Here is a 21892-nt window from a genome sequence, read left to right on the forward strand (position 1 = left end):
GCCTTACATTATGTGTGAAGCCACCTGTGTCTTAAACAGAGAAGACAGGCTTTTTAGAGGTGCCTTTGGAAGCTTCTGGCACAGAAATGGCCAAGGACAGAAAGCTCCAGAAGGGAAGAACATCTTTTTCTGTTGTGCAATTCTCTCTCACCTTCTCAATCTCCACTAAACTGTTTCATTTGTTGGTTCTGTAAGCTGCGTTGGTCTCAGGGAGATCCATTCTCCAGGAGCCTCCAATGTCTTCATTTCATACCACTCCCTGGTCAGTCCCTCCATTTTGTTCTTCATTCGAACAAACAAATGAAAAACCCTATTGCTCTTAATCAGCTGGGAAACTTATCTGACAAATGTCTTAAGTACGAAGATAGTCATCAATGTCATGAGCCAACCCATCTTAACTGCTCGTCAGGAGCACACTGGAGGAGGAAGCCCACCAAGGCTCACTGTAACAGCATCCTTCACCAGCGCACAGCTCGGCTCATGAACAAATGGACCCAGAAAATAGTAGGGCGGGTCTTGCTCTCCCAAACCCACAAGGGCCCTCCAGGTAAGTACAAGCTACTATTTTTTCCTATTCCCAGTGGGCCAGAGATAGTCACAGTGTTGGGGAGATGCCAGTTCATGGACTTAGGCAAAGACCCATCTGGTTTCATTTATATATTGAGTATAAAGAAGCTCTTGGCTGTACTTTGCCAGTAGTTCTCTCTGGGTGATGGGGAAGAAGGTTTTACTCAGCTTGTGACCTGGAAAGAACTTAAGTTTTCTCGCGGCAGGGGCTCATATTCTGGGATTGAGGTCCTATCAATTGAGTTTTCTTGCCTCTGCATCTGATATATGTGAAGGGAAGCTTTTCAACATGACCTGGGGCTCCTTGTTGGTTTCTCTTCGTGAACCTCAAGCTATGGGACCCTGCCCCCCTGTTTAGAGGGGAAACATTCACGGGTGAGGCTGGCAGAGGTGCGTGATTCAGTTTTCCTTTGCATACTGAAAGCTAACGTTAGTAAGACTTTCCTTTTAAGGTTTTTAGGAGAGGCTGGTGACAGCGCTTTGGGAATCAATATTGGATTGAATATCATTGCAAAATATTAAGTATATTCCAAAGTTTAGAAGGGACAGTATTTCCAGTTAGCCTCCTCTGAGGATGAGAGCAGGAATAGAGATCGTACTAACCCTTCGGAGCCGTTCCTTTGTGCACGTGAAGTTGAGCGTGTCATTGACAAAATATATTCAGGTACATTTCTGTGTTAAAAAGACTGAGAGACGCATGGGTAAATGTGCCTGTTTTTATTTTCACTCATCAGCATAGATCACTGGGAAAGAACTTGGTGTAATAACCCTATATTAAGACTTGGTTCATTTTTTGTTCCATTCTTTTCATCTCATCACTAGCTAGACAGTGACCTTGGCCACCAACTTGGACCCTCTGAGCCTCCGCTGCTTAAACATTTCAATGAAGATTTTAATTGCAAGATTGTTTTTGAAAAAATAAGCACTCAAAATCCCCCTTTCTGTCAGTTGAGAACTTTTCACAGAGAGAATTTTCTCATGGCTGAATTTCTGTTTAAATTTCACAGTGCACCTGAAATTGAACTTTCAGAAGTATCTCTCCATGAAAACCCTTTACTGGAGAAGGCGGCCTCATCCCCACCATGCCATACGTGGCTGATATTTTTGAAGAGGGAGCTGGAATTTCTGGGGGTGAGTGAGCATCTTCCAACCTCAACCAGAGTAGGACTGGCTCTAGGAAAGTGTACTTGGGTGCATGGACACAGTTTCCCCACTTGGATTCATGAGGCAGGAGAACCCTGGTAGATGAAGAAGTGACACTGGGCCTGGTTGAGTAGCGAGAAGCATTTCCTCACGAAGACTAGAATAAGAATGGCAAATAGGATCTGCCAACTCTGGTCAGCTGCCGGTGGATTAATATCATTAACATCCAATTAATAATTTTTGTCTGCACCTCGATGGAAAGAACAATTATTGATGTCCACCATGACTATGTACATAAAGGCACATGAGAAATATATTGGGGGGCGCCTGGGTGGCTCAGTCGTTAAGCGTCTGCCTTCAGCTCAGGGCGTGATCCTGGCATTCTGGGATCGAGCCCCACATCAGGCTCCTCCGCTATGAGCCTGCTTCTTCCTCTCCCACTCCCCCTGCTTGTGTTCCCTCTCTCGCTGGCTGTCTATCTCTGTCAAATAAATAAATAAAATCTTTAAAAAAAAAAAAGAAATATATTGGCCATCCCTGCATTAGGTCATGCCTGTATCCATTCTTAGAGTGGCCTGATGATACTGGAAAATATTGTATTTGAATTCTGTCTCAGGATTGCCTACAAGACCAAAACAATTTCTCATGTTTGGCTTCAATCATAAGGAATTTGATGCCATCTTGGGAAAATACCTTCTTATTCTACAAAACGTATGAATTTTTTACAGGTAACTCAAATTCTGGTTGGCTTGATATGTCTTTGTTTTGGAATAATTGTCTGCTCCGTGATCAATATTTCAGAATTTAAGGAAGACGTTTTTTCATCATTTAAAGCAGGCTACCCATTCTGGGGAGCAGTGTTTGTAAGTAAATATCTACAATTGTTTCTGAAATAACACTGTGTATAGCTTTTCTCTTATCTAGGTCAGGTCTAACCAACTATTTATTCCAGTATTTAGAGTGTATAAACATACTGCAGTTTACAAAGCACTTGGGTTAAACATGTTAGCACGCTTTTATCAGACGAGAAACCGGAGATTGATAAAGGTTAAATGAATTGCCCAAGGGACATTTAGCTAATAGAAAGTGAATCTAAACTTTCAGAATCCAATTCCAGAAAAATATCCCTAACTCTATTCATCAATCAAATTATCTTCATGAAGGCAGGGAGAAGACCCTGAGGAGGTGGGGAGAACAAGGTCAAACGAGGTCAAAAGCATCTGATGAACTGCTACTCTGTCCTAGAAACTCTTCTAGGTGCTTTCTCGTTGTATCTCCTTTAATCATTGTACTGTTTCTAAACTAGATGACTGAATGAGGTCACAAAAATACATAGCTTTACTGATGTGTAATTGACATGCAATCAACTGCACATATTTAAAGTGTACAATTTGATTCATTTTGACAGGTGTGTACATATGTGAAAACATTACCAAATCAATATAATGAACATATCCATGACCTCCAAAAGCTTTCTTGCACCCCTTAGTAATCCCACCCTCTGTTCCCTGTCTTTCTGTCCTCAAGCAATCACTGATTGGCTTTCTGTCACTAGATTAGTTTGGATTTTCTAGGGTTTTATATAAAGAGAATTATACAGCATATTCTCTCTACACGCTGGCTTCCTTTATTCAGCATGATTATTTTTTATTAATCCATGCTGCTTTTTGTATCAACATTTCATTCATAAGGACATATTTTTTTTTAAAGATTTTATTTATTTATTTGACAAAGAGAGATTGACAGCCAGCAAAAGAGGGAACACAAGCAGGGGAGTGGGAGAGGAAGAAGCAGGCTCCCAGAGGAGCAGGGAGCCCGACGCGGGGCTCGATCCCAGGACCCTGGGATCACGCCCTAGCCGAAGGCAGAAGCTTAACGACTGAGCCACCCAGGCGCCCCCACAAGGACATATTTTAACTCTAAAATTATCGCATTGGCTTGGCACTCTGCTAAATACTTAGCACTTACCAGATTGCCTACCTGTTCACGACTCTCCTTGAACTTCTGCCATATATTATTTGACCCTTCTCTCTACTGTCCTTCATCCATACACTTAGCTTATTAGGTGTCTCTCAACCCATCCTCCACTCTGAAACTTTGAAATTGTTTTGAATTTGTGCTACTGATTTCTATTTTCAATAAATCTTTTCCCATGTGCATTTTCATAATTACTATATGTCTATGTGACATATGTCAGACTCGAGGTGTACATGCCACAAACACACGTTTCTTGCTCAAAGGAACTGACACCCTAACACACAGGATGCTCACACAAACAAATAATTACAACAAATTAGAGTCATTTTAAGGGGCGCCTGGGTGGCACAGCGGTTGAGCGTCTGCCTTTGGCTCAGGGCATGATCCCGGAGTCCTGGGATCGAGCCCCACATCAGGCTCCTCCGCTATGAGCCTGCTTCTTCCTCTCCCATTCCCCCTGCTTGTGTTCCCTCTCTCGCTGGCTTTCTCTCTCTCTGTCAAATAAATAAATAAAAAATCTTAAGAAAAAAATAGAGTCATTTTATAACAGTCATGTACCGGGTCTGCTGGACCTTGCTACTCTGAAAGTAACCCATGGGCTATCAGGGTCGGCATCACCTGGGAGGCTGCTGGAAATGAAGAATCACAATCCCCCTCCAGGACCAACTGAATAAAAGTCTGCATTCTGAAACAGACCCGTAAATACAGAGAACAAACTGGTGGTTGCCAGAGGGGAAGAGGTTGGGGGGATGGGCAAAATGGGTGAGGGGCAGTGGGAGATACAGGCTTCTAGTTACGGAATGAATATGTCACGATGATAAAAGGCACAGCACGGGGAATATAGTCAATGGTGTTGTTACACATTGTATGGCGATGGACGGTAGCTACGCTGGCGGTGAGCACGGCGCAGTGGGTAGACTTGTGGAATCACTGTGCGGTCACCTGAAGCTAATGTAACATTGTGCCAACTACAATGAAAAGAATCTGTATTTTAACAAGACCGCCACATGATTCATACGCACATTTAATATCAAGAAGCACGCTATAGGAAATAAGAATAAGTAAATAGTGAGCTTCTGGGGGAATAATACATAGCGTTACAGAGTACCCACAACTTCACCTTATATTTGGAGAGTGGGGCTGAAGGGGAAATAAAGGTCCAAGACTCACTGTGCTTTTCCCCCCTTCCTTTTGTACAGTTCGCCATTTCTGGATTTTTGCCAATTATGTCTGAAAAGAAACACACTACATATCTGGTGAGTTGCCATGCTGTCCTTATCCGTCCTTGACAAGATAAGAAAGATGGAATTTTAGGAGTCTTGAGGGAGACGTGTCATCATCGCCCATATTATGAGTGAACGTGGATATGTGGGGTTTTTTACCAATCTATTTTGTGTTGGATATAACCATTAAAAATATAATCAGTAAAATATCAGTTGTCTTTTTTTAGAAAACAATAAAGTATGATTGCCTTGGCACTTGTTTAAAAAATATCCTCACACCGGGCCTTGCCCTTGTAAGTACAGTCATACGAGGCGCTAGATGATTTTTTTCTGATTAAGGAGATTGTTGAGGAGAGATGATGTGTGTCCATGTGGGTCTTCCTGATCATCGTCCTAGCAATCAAGCTATCGATGCTTATTAAACAATGAGTATGTTCCCAAGATTTCCTTTTTTATTTACATTTTGAACCCATGCCAAGTTTCCTGGGTGCAAGTAGCCCTAAAGATGCACACAGGTCTATGGAATGCACTGGCAAGTGGAGCGTCAGGTCTGAGTGTTGTCCTTCACCATCAGGTGTGGGGAACCCTGGGGGCCAACACTGTCAGCAGCATAGCTGCCGGAATAGGGATCTTCATCCTGACGGTCAACCTGAGGAGGAGCTCGGCTTATATCTACAACTGCCAGGACGCTTATGGAAAGGACTTCTGCTTTATGGCTTGTTTTTCCACTGTATGTATTTCTTGGGGGAGGGCTAAGATCTGAGTCCCGCTCTAAGTAAGAGCCCTCTTTTCCTTTTCCTTGAACATCCATCCTTTGCTGTAATCTCTGTCCCATAATGTAGTGTCCTGGGGGTTCATGCACAGAGATGCTGGCTGCCACCCCCTCCCCAGCTGAATTCTGCGAGGTTGGAGTCACCTGCCTTGAACCACTTTGTGGCTTTCGCATGTGTGTGTCTCTTCATTGGGACTGATCACGTGGGGGTTAATGAAATGGTGATGAAATCCGGGGCTGCTATAAAGGAACACACTTTCGGGGCACCTACCTTTTGACCCTACTTGTCTTGTTGGTTATTGTTTGACAGGAAATTGTGGCGATGATCCTGTTTCTCACCATTCTGGGATTTTGCAGCGCCGTGTCCCTCATCGTCTATGGGGTTGGAGAAGTAGTCCAAGGAAACAAGGTAAGTAGAGGCCTGACACTCAATCCTGAAGGACAAACTGAAGAATTTGAGCGTCATCACTTAAAAATATGGCTTGGATTTCCTGGGACATTTCTTCTAGAAAATTTTTTATCTATGTTTCAGTATTTTCATGTCCAAATCTCTTATTTTAAATCACATTTTCCACTCATAAGAGCACACATCTCATGCTAGAGCCCCATGACGGAGGGTTAGGAAAGTGGAATCTTCATAATTTTAGAAAACGCAGATATGCTTCTGAGCGTGGTGAGCGTGAGAGACGAATATGCCGGTAGCATGTGATGGAAATACTCAGGTATCTGGGCTTATTTCCTCTTCCAGAATAGCTCTCTTATATTTGTTCCTGATCTCTCCTTTTTCTTGGCTTTTACCGTTGTACTTGCTCTAAAGCCTCAATTTTCTTTCCTTTCCACGGCTACCAGCTGCATTTCCACTTGCCTTGCCCATCCATCATACCTTGGACGTGTGAAAAAGAATCACCAATACTCGATGAGCGTATGCTTACTCAGATCTTCCAGATGATACACACTCTCTCCATCTGTCCACTTGCCTGAAGCGTTCAAGTCTGGTGGCCTTGTTTGATCGCTTTCCTCCCAAGATACGTAAGGCAGCAGATATACCCAAGTTCAGACACATAATAGTCTCACCAACTTGTTATTGACAGACAGAGTTTCCTCTGGGCCGGCTTGCCAGCCTGGCTTGGTTTGTTGGAGCTGGAGGGAATAATTACGGTGTTAAGAGGGAGAGTATGAGACTCAGAAAGATGAAAAGAGATGATCTAGGTCTCACGAATGAGTTGTCTAGTGGTGGAAAATTCCCGGTGACTGATATTAAATCTTTTCCCTAATCAGATTGCAGAAGATCGTCTTTATGAAGAATTAAACATATATTCACCGATTTACAGTGAGTTGGAAGACAAAGTAGAAGCATCTTCTCCTGCTGATTCTTAAGAATCATGTCTTCAGGGGTGCCTGGGTGGCTCAGTTGTTAAGCGTCTGCCTTCGGCTCAGGGCGTGATCCCAGGGTCCTGGGATCGAGCCCCACATCGGGCTCTCTGCTCCGCTGGGAGTCTGCTTCTTCCTCTCCCATTCCCCCTGCTTGTGTTCCCTCTCTTGCTGGCTGTCTCTCTCTCTGTCAAATAACTAAATAAAATCTTAAAAAAAAAAAAAGAATCATGTCTTCAGAACATTCTGACTCACAGCAAAGGGTCTAGAATAAGCCAAGATCTTTGTTTAAGGGGCTACTGGCAAAATTTCGGTTCTATGATCTGCCAGTTTTACATTAGGATTCATTCTCCAGATGGTAATATTCGGTCTGTTGTTTCTGTTCACCTAAACTTCCCTCCACCCCACCCATTTGTGAATATGTGATAGACTCTTATCTTGTTTCCTATTCCTGTCTCGTACAGCAACTTTCACGGGAAGTCAACATGTAATCAGCAAGTATTTGCTGTCTACCTATAACTGTGCAAATAGAGGAAACAAGTGGAAAGTTGGTTGAGAGCTGAGTTAAACTTTGACAGTTTTGGAATTCCTGGGTGGTTCAGTCAATGAAGTGTTGAACTCTTGATTTCAGCTCACGTCATGATCTCATGGGGTGTGAGATCGAGCCATACGTCGGGCTCCTCATGCAGTGGGAAGTCTGCTGTGATTCTCTCTCTTCCTCTCTCTCTGTTCCTTCTCCCACTCCTTCTCTTTCGCAGTCAAATAAATAAATAAATAAATAAAATCTTAAAAAAAAAAACCCAAACTTTGACAGTTTGATCACATTTGGCTCTTAGCCCTTTTCCGGGTTCACAAGAGCTACACGTGTGCATGGACTATGTCCCCCTACTGGACTCTAAGCTGCTAGAGGGCAAAGCCCGTGCCGCGAACTCATGCTGAGGACCAACTTAGGTGTTTGAAATCCCACATTTGTCTCTTTCACATCGTGTTTCCCAGTTTCCCTCATCATGGGAACGCAAAGTGTATTTACGGAGTGAATGGGTGAACATTCTGGGAGGGTATCCCATGAGGTCAGGCGAGAGGTAGAGCAGACAAGGAGAAAGAAATTACTCTGAAGTGAATTGAAGGTGGAGGTGATAAGGAGACCAAATTGGCAGATAATTAGCATTAGGAGGATGGTCAGATGGAAGTGTGAATAGAATCCTGCAGGCTCGTATTAGTCATTTCGGTGGGTGTTTATCGTATCCGCTTAGCAATGGGTGCTTCCTGCTTCTCCATGCTCTTCTACGGAGAATCCAACGTGGAATGTTGAAGGATCACCGATCTTATGAAATGCATTAGAATCCTAGGCCTATTGCTTATTCGTTGAGTGAGCTGTGGCAGGTTATTTATTTTTTTTACTTGATCTGGCTTTTCTTATCTGTAAAATTAAGATATTAGGAGTAATTTATCTGCCAGGATATTGGAAATAATTTACTTGCCAGGATCTGTTGTGAAAACACACACACACACACACACACACACACACACACACCTTACACTATATGTAACTTTTCAGCAAATATTTTATATCCTCTTAATGATAATACATTTCTTTCAAAGACACAAAGTCTCACGAAAATCTGTATATTTCCTGAATCACCAGCCCATTCAATGACATGATTTGTTCACTAATGTTTGCAGATTGATGAGTGGGAGTGGGGAGTTTTACCAAGTTACTCAGTATCTGGTGAGATGGGTGGGTGAAGACAGGAAACCATAACTGGGAAGATCATTTAATGAAGAATTTGAAATGAAAATAAATTCATGAAGACATGAGCTAAAATGGAGTCAGTGGGAATGGAAAGAAATGGTCATATCTAAAACATGGAGTGAAAGAGAAGTTGGTGTATCTTGTTAACAAGTTGAATTAAAAGATGAAGTTAGACAAGCAGCTGGTTGATGGATGCATGCTGTCATTGGGTCTCAGGTCAAAGGAGGACACCTGCTAAAGTTAAAAGAACTGATAAGAAATCAGAAATATGAAGTGATGAGGGAGGAGCACAGATAGACCTAAATTAAGCTCAGTCTCAGACTTCCATTTTTAGGAGACCAAAGAGAAATGCAACGAAGAGAGCCTGACAGTGTCCAATACAGAGTTTTGGGAAAGATGAAATTTGGTGTCATTATGAGAGAACTCATTATTAAATGAAGCAGTTGAACACTCTGAGAGAATTACTTTGTGGCAAAAGGGAAGCCAAATTAACCTTCACGTACCTATAATCACAGGGAAAAAAAGTAGGAAAAACAAATCTAGGGTAGAAATTACAAGAATTAGTCAGAAAAGTGCACTGTGAAACAGACAGCAGGCAGCTCAAAGTAAAGAGAGGTCCAATAAAGAGACAATAACTCACCACCAGAGACAGTATCTGCTGGCGTGGGCAAGAGAGAAGTCTGCGAGAGAAGTCTTGTCCCCGTGGGTGAGAGAGAAGTCTGCCTCCAGAGGAGGCACGGAGATGGGGCCGAGCCAATAGCAACGGCGAATGAATGCCGGAGGTGCAGAGAAATTCAAACCAGGGCCTGGAGGTAAGTAAGTGAATAAAACATTTGCAGAGGCATTTAGAAAGAGAGAATGCGATGTGAGAAGAAAATAGATGGCGAGTAGCAAGTCATGAAGAAAGATAAGCAAAATGTTTATGTCGCTGTTGCTGTTTTTGTTAGTAAGTGGAGGAAAAAGTAGTTCACACCTTAGGCTAAGCAGACGAGTCCTTGGAAAGCCTGAAAAATCATCTTGGGGTAATATTCTTAAGTCATTAATAAGATGATTATGTTTTATGTACTTAGAGCGCCAAAATTAGAGAGCGACAGGTAGATATGAACTTCTCCAAACTGTGAAAGTGATCACATAATCACACACTTGATTCGCTTATCTAACCCAGTCCCTCGGGGGTTCTACTGCCATTTTTCCTTTCTTTTCTTTTTTCTTTTTTGATTTTTAAAAATTTATTTATTTGACAGAGAAGGAGAGAGAGAGCATAAGCAGGGTGAGCGGCAGGCAGAGGGAGAGGGAGAAGCAGGCTCCCCTGCTGAGAGAGCCCGACACACGGGGCTCCATCCCAGGACCCTGAGATCATGACCTGGGCCGAAGGCAGACACTTAACCAACTGAGCCACCCAAGCGCCCCTCTACATTCATCCTTCTGAAAGAAACTTATATTTCTCAAAATCTGATAGCAGCATAAAAAGATATCCTTTCACTGTGTTGCTTGCTGAGCGGTATTCCCATCCTGGATGACATCACTTCCGTGGCGTATATATTCCCATCCAAACGCCTAAGGCTGGTCTGCCAGGACCTCTAGAAATGCATCCAGTTCATCTTTACAACGGTACAGTACATTAGCACTCTCTCTCCCACTCAATTCGTATTTTAACCATATCGTTCACTATATCTTTCCTGGGTGCACAACACAATTTTTATCTTATTCTGAGAGCTGTCCCGCCCCTGCCTGCTATCACGTGCCCACTCAAGGCCGACTCTGAGCACAGAACTGGCCTGTTCTTCACACATACATTGCTTCAAATTATCTTTCTAAAAATTTCAACTTCAAGGTCATCTTCTCCACGAAGCCTGCCTGATAGCACTCCTCTTCCTCCAGCCTCCGTTTCTTGCTCTGTAGCCACGTTACCCCATGACGTAGAATCATTTACTGTTAGTGTACTTGTGATCTTGGTGTATCCTCAATTACCAGTATTCGTGAACAAACTGGAATACTTGAAGTTGGTTTCTTGTCTGTGTTTGTGTTTGTGTATGAGCGTAAGTGTCTGACCAAGAGTAACAGAGAATCAAAGCGTCAATTCAGTGATGTCTGCGGCCAAGAACAGTTTGTGATCGGTGTTTTATCAAATGGAACAATCTCTAAATAATCTTCTAGACAGAAAACAGTTGTAAGAGCAATTGCCAGCCATCTCTTGCCAATAAACGGTGGGGTGAAGTGTAAAAGAAATTGTGATCCCGGGGGGCGCGTGGGTGGCACAGCGGTTAAGCGTCTGCCTTCGGCTCAGGGCGTGATCCCGGCGTTATGGGATCGAGCCCCACATCGGGCTCCTCCGCTGTGAGCCTGCTTCTTCCTCTCCCACTCCCCCTGCTTGTGTTCCCTCTCTCGCTGGCTGTCTCTATCTCTGTCGAATAAATAAATAAAATCTTTAAAAAAAAAAAAGAAACTGAATCTTATTTTACACGTTGGTTCTGACTTTATTTGCGTGATGGAAACTCAGGACAATCTTCTCGCTTTATGGGCCTCAGGTTCTCTGTCTGAAAATGAGCAGAAAGTTGTTGAAAATGCAACCGAAGATTTCCAGCTGATCTTTCTGTTTTCGTATTCTGTGCTTTCGGTATCACCGTGATTAAGTCTGTGGTTGGGGGAGCGACAGCAATCAGAGCTCTTTGATGCTAGTTGATGTAAGGCGCCTGGGACGATAGTATTTGTTCTAAACTCCTCTGACAAAAGCTAACCAAAGGTTTCTTTCCGAAAATTGTCTTAGAGATAAAACTTCCCAAATAATTCCTATTCTATGAAGTTTGGGTCCACTTCTATAAAAACCACTGATCAGTCTACGGCCATACCGCCCTGAACGCACCCGATCTCGTCTGATCTCGGAAAAAGCACTAATCAAATAGGGTACTTTATTCATAATTTCAGCTTGATGTGGAGTGTTGAGGCGAATTTATATATGCAAGAGTGTGTAAATCCATTGACAGTCGCTGTGTTCCATGAGTATTTTCAACAATTAAATTTTTAAAAGCTGAACTGGAATTTGAACTCTTGTGGGAGAGTATGAAAGAGAATAAAGTTAAAGTTGATTGAATTTCCACTAGGTCTCTAACCTTCTGCTGGAAGCCTATCTTGTTCACTTTAATCCATAAAACAAACTTTGAAGGACCCAATATCTCTCTTTAAAATCTGTAAGTTTCTTTATATAACAAGAATAAAAACAATTCACCCAAGGTCCCTGAGTCAGTAGACGCCCGAGCTCGGATTTAAATCGAAGCCAGCTGGATTTAACATCTATGTTGTTTCCCCTTGGCTCTACTACCATTTCTGGTTATGAGGAGTGTGAAATAAATGAGTCCTGTTATCTTCCAAGCGATCGGTCATTTGCTCCTCATGTGGAAAACTTGGAGCCTTGGCGTGACATCAGCATCATAAAGCATAAGACATCACTGCTCTTTGTTCCATTTACATATGAATGTATGTAAGCTCCATGCCCAGCATGGAGCCCGATGTGGGGCCTGAACTCACAACCCTGAGATCAAGACCTGAGCTGAGATCAAGAGTCGGACGCTTAACCCACTGAGCCACCCAGGTGCCCCTGTTCTCCCTTCTGAACAAATAATTCTGCATTTGGCTCTGAACGTAAGGACGTCTGCAGGAGCTGTGGGGTTCAGCGCCATACACCAAGGGACCCAGGAGGAGTCTTGCTGACCTGTCCCTCTGGTGTCAGGCCGACAGATCTGAGTAGGGGCTTCTTGCTAACTTCCCCCCTTGGCCTCAGTGGGGGAAAACCCGGAGAGGGCTCATGTGGGCGTTCATAGGCAAGAGAGACTTTGTAGAAGTCCCGGTCTCACCAAGGAGAGGTCCCAGCCCTCCATTTGAACAAAGTAAAACAAAACAAATGCCAAGTTTTGACACGTTGGAGAGGGTAATGAGAAACTTCCAGGGATGCCCCTTTCTTACGGAGGCAGAGCATGGGGCTGAAGTAGCTGATGGCGTCCTCTCCCTGTCTTGGAAAAGCGAGAGCAATGAGTGAGTTCCCATTTACCGCAGCTGTGCGGGTCACTGCTGGAGAAAACCGTTTCCCCCTGTAGCATCCTGAGTTTTGAGGCTCCAAGACTGGGGGTGTGGAGGAGATCAGGAAACAGACAGATAAGAGTATCAAAGGGCATGAAAGGGGCTTGGTTCCTGCTGACTGCTTTTAGGACTCCAGCAAGAAGCCCACCCTACAGAGAAACCACCGTTCGGCTGATAGCAGACCACCCAGCAGAAACCCTACCGACCAAGAGACAGTGGAATGACATAGTCAAAGTGTTGAAAGAAAAAACTTCCCCACCAAGAATACTGTATACAGCAAAGTTATCTTTCTGATATGAAGTTGAAATACAGATTTTTTTTCCAGAAAAACAAAAGCTGAGGGAGTTCATCACCACTAGGCCTGCCTGGCAAGAATCACTGAAAGCGGATCTTCAGGCTGAAATAAAAAAAAGTTAGTTAAGGACATGGAAGTATAACCCACACTGGTGACGGTCAATGTGCCATTGGTTTTGGGATCCCCGATTCTGTAACAGAACGGTGTGTTAGCCACCGGACCGTAGTATCAAGGTTAAGGGAAATCATATTAAAATAACCATAGCCACTATAATTTGTTAACAAATAAACCGTCTAAAAGAGGTAAATTGTGGCATCAAAAATATAAAGGGGAGTAAGTAGATGGAGCTTTTGAATGCTATTGAAGTTAGGCTGCTGTCAGCTTTAACTGACCTGTTTTATCTATGAGATGTTTCATGGAAGCCTCATTGTAGCCACAAAGCAAAAAACTATAGTAGATTAGGATGAGAGAGAGAGAGAAACCATGAGAGACTCCTGACTCCGGGAAACAAACTGAGGGTTGCTGGAGGGGAGGTGGGTGGGGGAATGGGGTAACCGGGTGATGGACATTAAGGAGGGCATGTGATGGGATGAGCACTGGGTGTTATACGCAACTAATAAATCATTGAACATTATATCAAACACTAATGATGTACTATATGTTGGCTAATTGAAGTTAAAAAAAAGGATGGCCACTTAAAAAAAAAACAAAGCCAAAAACAGTAAATAATGAGTGTTGGTAATGATGTGGCACAAACGGCACTCTTTTGCATTGTTGGTGGGAATGTAAACTGGTGCGGCCACTATGGAAAACAGTATGGACAATTCTCAAAAAAAATTAAAAAAAAAATAGAATTACCATTTGAGCCAGCAATTCCACTTCTGGGTATACACTGAAAGCAGGATATGGAAGAAATATTTGCACACCCATGCTTGTTGCAGCATTATTCACAATAGCCAAGAGGTGGAAACAATTCAAATGTTCATTAACAGATAAATGAATAAAGAAAACACGGTATATATACACAACGGAATATTATTAAGCCTTAAAAAAGAAAGAAATCCTGTCAAATGTATGCCATGGATGAACCTTGGGGACATTATGCTAAGTCACATGAGCCAATCACAAAAAGGACAAATGCTGTATGATTCCACCGTGATGAGGATCTAAAGTCAAATTCATAGAAACAGAAAGAAAGTAGGATGGTGGCTGCCAGGGGGCGGGGGTAGGAAATGAGATCTTCAGTGGGTATAGAATTTCGGTTTCGCAACAAGAAATAGTTGAAGTGCTATCACACATCCATGTGAACATATTTTACAGTGCTGAAGCTGTACTCACAACTGGTTAAAATAGTAAATTTTATGTTCCATTTTTTGTACCATAATTAAAAATTAAAAATAACTTTTGGGCATTGCTGGGGAGCCAGAGTCAGGAAGACACTGCCATTGCCTATCAGTCACAGCTGTTTCTAGGAGATCAAGGTTTGGTTGCTGCTGGTCCATGATGCGAAGTTGCAGAAATCCCCACCCGTGGCCCAAATCCCCTAAAACACTGAGCCAAGTGACCAGTAGGAAGAGCAATGTTGCCATTAACCCTCAAGCTTGCTGAAGCATGTGTTTATGTCTCTTCCTGCCAATGTCGGAAAAAGCTTATAACTTACATGTCTCTTTCCCCCACCAGGTCTTATTCTAGCACGTATCATGGGCAGAGTGTAAATTGCATCTAGGACACTATCTCAGGGATCTGGAAAGTATTGGCCCCAGTTTTCTAGCCGCTTTCACACAAAGTAGGATATGGAATGAGAAGGACCCCCCTGGCTTCCATTAAAAAATCCAACATGCATATTCAAGATGGTTTTATGAAGTGCTTGGTGTTGACCTATATGCCTATTACATTCCTCTATGGATGAATTTATATTCTTTTCTACCAGGCACAGGGAAGTTCAGGATGGAACAGGATGCCAGCATGGAAGCAGATGTCTGCTGCCACTGATGACTCATTACTGACTTTGAGGGTTTGGGCATGTGGGCAAGTGAAAACTGTAGGCTATAGGTTCAAGACAGTCTTTTTTCCACGCTCTCCGAAAGTGTTCAGCTGTGTTTGTGGGTCTATAGTACTATGCATAAGGTGTGGCCCAACCTTTGCATCTCGGAGAGTAGACTCACTCACTAAATATAAAATCTTTCCTTGTGGTTATTGTTACACATTGGTTCTAAATGTTCCCTCTGGTGGTGTTGAAGATAATTCTGTTTCCTGTGTGGGAAAAGGTGACCTCGTAGATTATTCCAGAAAGAGGAACCTCTCTGCAAAACAACTTTATCTTTCTCGCCTCTCTTCCTTTAGGCATGAAGATGTGTAATCTCTTTTGACAACCATGTGCTCTTTTCGTAGGGCTTCTTTCACTTAGCAAACTTACACTGGTGGTCATCCATGGTTTTGCATGTACCCAGTAGTATTTCGGCGTACGGATTTACCACATTTTTTTTTTATCAATTTGTGTATTGATGGACATTCGGACTGTATCCAGATTTGATCTTTGACTAATTAAACTATTATGAACTTTTATGTTCAAGCGTTTATATGGACTCAAGCTTTAATTTCTCTTAGGTAAATACCTACAAGTGGCAAGGCACAGTCCTATGAAAGATGCTTTACGTTTAAGAGACCGCCAAGGAGCTTCCAAAGGGGTTATACCATTTTACATTCCTCCGAGGAGTATATGAAAGACCCAGCTTCCCCACCTCGATGCCAGCACTTGGTGTGGTTAGTCTTTTGCATTTTACCACGCTAACAGATGTGAAGTAGTCTCATTGTGATTTTTAACTTGTAGTTTGAGCTCTTTTCCTGCCATCACTTGTTTATTTGGTCAAGCGTTTATTCAAATATTTTGCCTCCTTTTAAACGGAACTGCTTGTTTTCTACTTATTGCGTTGTGAGGTCTTTGTACGGTCTTCATTCAAGTCCTTTATTGGAAACGTGATTTGAACCTCTTTACTCCTAGCCCTTTCTACATCAACATCTTTCAAAGGACAGATGTTTTAATTGGAAGTCCAAGTTACATTTTTTAAATTGGATCCTGCTTGCACTTCTCCAAGCTCATCAGCAAAAGGAAGAGAGAGATATTTCTCTAGCAAGTAAGAACGCCTCTGCCAGTTTACAGGATACAGGAAAATCTGGGAATTCAAGTTTTGTGGGTATTCTCATGACCATATCCCCATTCCAAGTCTCACCATCCCATTGTTTTTTCACTAAGGTCCCTGACAATGCAATGAAAGACTTATTAAAGCTGCATGTCGAGTGTCCTTTGTAGTTGTGTTACCTTCATACTTTAAAATTGGTGCTTGATTTTCAACATGGTCTGCTTTATGGCTGCAGAATATATGTATTTGTAAGTGTTTTACGGGAAGCGTTGTGACTTCTATGGTGTGCTCCGGGTTGATATTTAACTAACCTAAGAGTTTTATTCATTTTCTTTAACGTTTCTAATGCGGTTAATATCACCAGCCAATGTAACAATCTTTATCATTACTATCTTCCCATATTGTTCAAAGCTAAAACTGCTTAACTCAAAGCTTTCTCTTCTACGTGGACCTCATTCCTACCCGCTTCTGGCTGGAGTCTCAATGACATCGCAGCATGCTGGAGATCGTTGTTTAATTTCTACTAATCTGGAAACTTTATGATTATCTGACTGTGTAGACGGTCACTTCCAAAAGCTGATAAAGAAGGTCTACTTTGTAGAGCCACTGCTGGTTCCATTCTCCTCACTTGCCTGAAAAGCAGCATGTGAGATAAGGATTTGCGTGCAGACGGTTTATCGGGTGGTCAGCTCAGAAAGCTGTGAGAGGGAGTGCGGAGAGTAGATGGGAAAGAAGGAAAGCCACAACAACATGGTTAAATCCACCATCTGGGGCAATTGGGATTCGATTACCCAAGTGCCTTCAAGAAGTGTGTAAAACACCTTCCAGAACTGTCAGCTTAAAGTGCAAGAGGCTGAGTCATTTAGCTGTCTTTGAGCGCATACGGACATTCAGTCTGCAGCGTGTGCTCATTCTGTGCAATTTATACATCTTGCAAATATTACCTCCAAGTTCATGGCCTTTATTTTCCATCTGAATGGTTCTTTTTAAGGTACTAAATGCTGTTTCAAAGCAAACATTTATTTATTTATTTATTTGTTTGTTTATTTATTTAAATGAGAGCGAGAGAGAGCGCACGCGTGCCCCAGCAGGGGGAGGGGTGAGGGGAGAGGGGGAGAGAGAGAGAGAATCCCAAGAAGGCTCCACACTCAAGGCGGAGCCTGCTGTGGGGCTTGATCTCAAAATCCTGAGATTTTGACCTGAGCCAAAATCAAGAGTGGGTCACTTAACAGACTGGGCCACTCAGGTCCTCCTAAAAGAAACCCTTTTAAAGTAAGATACTAAAAACTCACAGGTGTATCTGACTTCTTTTACGTGGGGTAATACTTTCAAAGTTCATCCACTTTGATGCATATATCAGTTCCTAATTTCTTTTTACGGCCAACTAATGTTCCATTATATGGCTATACCTCATTCTGTTTATTCATTCAGCAGTTGATGGACACTTGACTTGTTTCCACCTGTTGGCTATTGTGAATAGCACTGCTATGGACATGTGTATACAAGCATTTGTTTGAATATTTGTTTGTAGTTCTCTTTGTCTGGAGGCAGCCAAAGAATAAAGACCTGGCACTGGGCTGTGCCTACCAGGGCCCTCTCCAGTGCTGTGGGTGACATACCCCGGGAGCCTCCTTGTGTTTTCAAACTTCTCTGTGTTTGTCACAGTCTGAATATCTGGGCCAAGAAATCTCTAGCAGGAACCCCTGTGGGTTTTTCCTTATCTTTGTTTTAGCTCCTGGTGCTCTCTGATAAACAGCTGTGATGTGTCCAGACTTCTAGGACAGCAGATAATTACTCATCCCTGTCACCTAGAATTAGACTGTGATAGCTTTACTGCACTCCCTCTTTCCCTTTTCACTCCTCTCTGTTTCCCTGGCTGAGATCCCACTCATTCTTGGAAGTTAGTGTTTTCCCACTGAAATAGGTAAATACTGAGAATAGTGCATTTCTTCTCTGCTTCTTCTTCTGTCTGTGCTTTAGATCTTTCTTAATTATACCCTACAGTAAAACCAAAGTATGGATGGATATTATCAGAGTTCATAAAAGTGGAGAATATATCTCTTTCCCTTGTTTTCATTGCCAATTTTACAGAACAACAATTTATAATCAGAATTTTATAAGCTCAAAAGGAAATAATTTTATATATAAAATACATATGTAATATAATATTTAAATAAAATATAATTATAAAAATATAGTTATATATAATTATATATGTAATCTATAATTTATCTATCTATATCTATCTCTCTATATGTCATCTCCGCAATGATCTCTTCAAATTCAAAACACAAACTAAGAAAAATACCATTGGCTTTCATTTAAGGACATCAAAGAAACTAAAGGTTAGAGAGGTTTTATTATTACCTCGGTTGCCGACCTAGTCACGGGTGTAATGTGAGTCTAACCCTGATATTTCTGTATTTGTGACTATAATCTTACAATCTTCTCTCCCTTTTCCCAGTTCCCAATGTTATTCACCAAGTCCAGGCCGCTGTTCGTCTGGCGGTGCTGGTGTGTTGGCGAGCAGCTGGAAAAGGCGGGCAGTAAACTGTGAGATTGAGAGAATTTGAGTTCATGGAGGGAAAATAGAATATTTTCACATCCTGGGAGACCAGAGATAATTCAGTTCATCTACTGCCTGGTTTCCTAAGTAGCGCCTTGCAGTAGACAATTGAAATTATTTGGAATTCTCCTGCACAGCAGGACTGGCTATCCCCCTTTATTTATTTATTCAATCATTTATTTACACCAGTATGGATAGTTATTTTAGATGTTGCATTCTAATCCAGCACTACTTTATTTATCTTTTTTTTGCTTAAAATGTTCCAGCTTTGAAATTATAAGTTCTTTCAACTGGCTCCTCTGTGCCTTAGATATATCCCTGTCGTTATGTTTCTTTTTGATTACTTTCTTGCTTTTTGGCATGAAATGATACTCCAGACTTTCCTTGTCTATTTCTCACCCAAGGCCTAGAATCTTCCATTTACCCGAGGTCTGGTTTCTTTTATTGGAGAATGGTATTTGAGGCAAAGGTCTGCGAGTTAGGTGTGCTTGTTGCTAGTGGGGTATTGTTTTTTAAGTTTCTCTCAATGGAAAAAGCAAGAAATACGTATGCATGTTGACCCTGTAAACACATGTATCTATAGTTATTCCTACACCTTTCACATGCATCAGTGTTAACCGAAATGTGAGTTCATACTGATTCTCCACCTGTAATAGGGTGCCATGTGGATCATTCTAGACTTCTCCCCTTGCTTGTCTGTAATCTCTCGTTTCAACAGCGAGAAACATTGCTCCACAATCCACCATCCACTTACTTAGTTCTTCAATTCCAGTATGTGTGTGTGGTAGTTTCATTCTTTTTTTTTTTAAATTTTATTTATTTATTCGACAGAGATAGAGACAGCCAGCGAGAGAGGGAACACAAGCAGGGGGAGTGGGAGAGGAAGAAGCAGGCTCATAGCGGAGGAGCCTGATATGGCGCTCGATCCCACAACACTGGGATCACGCCCTGAGCCGAAGGCAGACGCTTAACCGCTGTGCCACCCAGGCGCCCCTTCATTCTTGACTGACAAGATTAATGCATGCTGTAGACTGAATGCTTCTGTCCCCTAAAAATTCATAAGTTGAAAACCTAATCTGCAACGTGATGGCATTTGGAGATGTGAGCTGTAGGAGGTGATGAAATCATGAGGGCACAGTCCTCATGAATAAAATGAGTGCCTTTTATGAAAGAGACCCCAGAGGGCTACCTTGTCTCCTTTTGCCATATGAGGGCTGGCTGTCTATGAGCCAGGAAGTGGGCCCCTACCAGACACCAAATCTGTCTACACCCTGATCTTAGATTCCCAAGGCTCCAGAACTGTGAGTGATAAATTTCTGTTGTGCATAAGCAACCCAGCGTGTCAGGTACTCTGTTACACAGAGCAGTCCAAACAGACTAAAACAACGCAGAATTATTTAAAGAAGATTTTAAAATCAGTACAACAAATTCAAACCAGCCAACAGAAGAACGGAAGACACCAACATTCAATTCCTGTAAGAGCTAATATAAATAGCAATAAACATATGAAAAGATGCTCACCACCATTTTAAGCCCATAGAATGGGTACAAACCGATCTCGCGTATACTATTTATTTTTACTATCTTATAAAACCAAGAATTGGACAGGATGTGAAGCAATAGTAACAGCAGTTGTCATATATTCCTTGGAGTAAGATAATTTGACATATGACTTTAGAGAGTAATTTAACAATATCCTATGGTAGGAGGTGTGCACAATTGAAGACATAGACCTTGCAAATTATTTCCCAGTATACAAAGAGACGCACCAGAACGTTCCGAGGTGGGTTTCTGCTGAAATAAAAATATTGCAGGAACTGCAGATTTTATCAACATGCAACAAAGAAAATGTTTGTATTTACATAGTTGAATATGGTAAAATAATGAAAATGAATGAATAAAAGTCACACATTATGATAGTGAGTGGAAAGTGCTCTTTGAAGAAGATGAAGTAAACATGATATATTTTTAAAACACAATCATAATATATTAGTGAACTTGATTGAAGACAATTCGACTTTTGTCTGCCCACATCCTCATAGGATGCCCTCGTTTCACAGACTTTCAAGACCAATGAAAAATGTAAAGAGCAGAGCATTGAAAATCAATGCGGGAAAAATAGTTTTACTTAATGTTATATTTTGTAGAAAATAAGTGGGATCAGAAAAAAACAAACTTTTTTTTTTTTAAGATTTTATTTATTTATTCGACAGAGATAGAGACAGCCAGCGAGAGAGGGAACACAAGCAGGGGGAGTGGGAGAGGAAGAAGCAGGCTCATAGCGGAAGAGCCTGATATGGGGCTCAATCCCATAACGCCGGGATCATGCCCTGGGCCGAAGACAGACGCTTAACTGCTGTGCCACCCAGGCTCCCCCCAAAACAAACTTTTTTGGTCTGATTTCTATCTCTTGATCTTCTGAAGCAATTGGTTCTCTGATTTGAAAAAATTAAGTAATTAGCAAGCCATAAAATAAATGGAATATCTCCCCTGATTTTACAAACTGTTGGGACCCAGGGCTGTGGGTAAATATTTGAAAACAAGTCTTGGAAGACAGGGCAGAACATCCCGTGTTACATCTGAAGCAAAATCATAATCATAATCAATAAAGGTAGTGGCTGAAAGTTCTCCAGTGTAACCAAGAGAGAAGGGCTAGCAAAAGGGTGGGTTAATAACTTTTTAAAAAAGTTATTAGTGCGGGGCTTGAACTCGCGACCCTGAGAGCAACACCTGAGCTGAGATCAAGAGTAGGATGATTAACGTCCTGAGCCACCCAGGCGCCCCAGTGACTTTTTTTTTAGCATACCCCGTTGTAGTGGTTAGTGACTTTCGTCCTGATGTTTGTTAACAAAATGTTAACTTGTGGAAATTCAAATTTATTCTTAGCTGCTGTTTGGCTTTTGGGATAAAAGTCCGAATCACTTGTCCTCATGTGACTGAGGTTTTGATATGAAAAGCCTTAAATACCGGTACTTAAGAAAACAGCCTGGGAGTGCAATCCGTATCGAAAA

General features: G+C 42.0%; 1 protein-coding gene across 1 annotated transcript; it reads left to right on the plus strand.

Annotated features, from left to right (window-relative positions):
• Positions 1-397: 397 nt before the first annotated feature.
• LOC113249070 (high affinity immunoglobulin epsilon receptor subunit beta) lies at positions 398-7243 on the plus strand. Its single transcript, XM_026490627.4, has 7 exons — positions 398-547; positions 1575-1698; positions 2439-2573; positions 4887-4943; positions 5485-5640; positions 5993-6091; positions 6961-7243. Exons 1-7 carry the CDS (start codon positions 489-491, stop codon positions 7057-7059), a joined length of 729 nt encoding a protein of 242 aa, XP_026346412.1. The 5' UTR covers positions 398-488; the 3' UTR covers positions 7060-7243.
• Positions 7244-21892: the final 14649 nt, after the last annotated feature.

Source organism: Ursus arctos, unplaced genomic scaffold, assembly GCF_023065955.2.
Source record: "Ursus arctos isolate Adak ecotype North America unplaced genomic scaffold, UrsArc2.0 scaffold_23, whole genome shotgun sequence".
In the NCBI taxonomy this organism is placed as follows: domain Eukaryota; kingdom Metazoa; phylum Chordata; class Mammalia; order Carnivora; family Ursidae; genus Ursus; species Ursus arctos.

Coding starts and splice junctions, on each gene's coding strand:
- LOC113249070 (XM_026490627.4), top strand. CDS start 489: ATGGACCCAGAAAATAGTAGGGCGGGTCTTGCTCTCCCAAACCCACAA. Junction 1,699..2,438: donor GGGAGCTGGAATTTCTGGGG/GTGAGTGAGCAT, acceptor AATTTTTTACAG/GTAACTCAAATTCTGGTTGG. Junction 2,574..4,886: donor CATTCTGGGGAGCAGTGTTT/GTAAGTAAATAT, acceptor CCTTTTGTACAG/TTCGCCATTTCTGGATTTTT.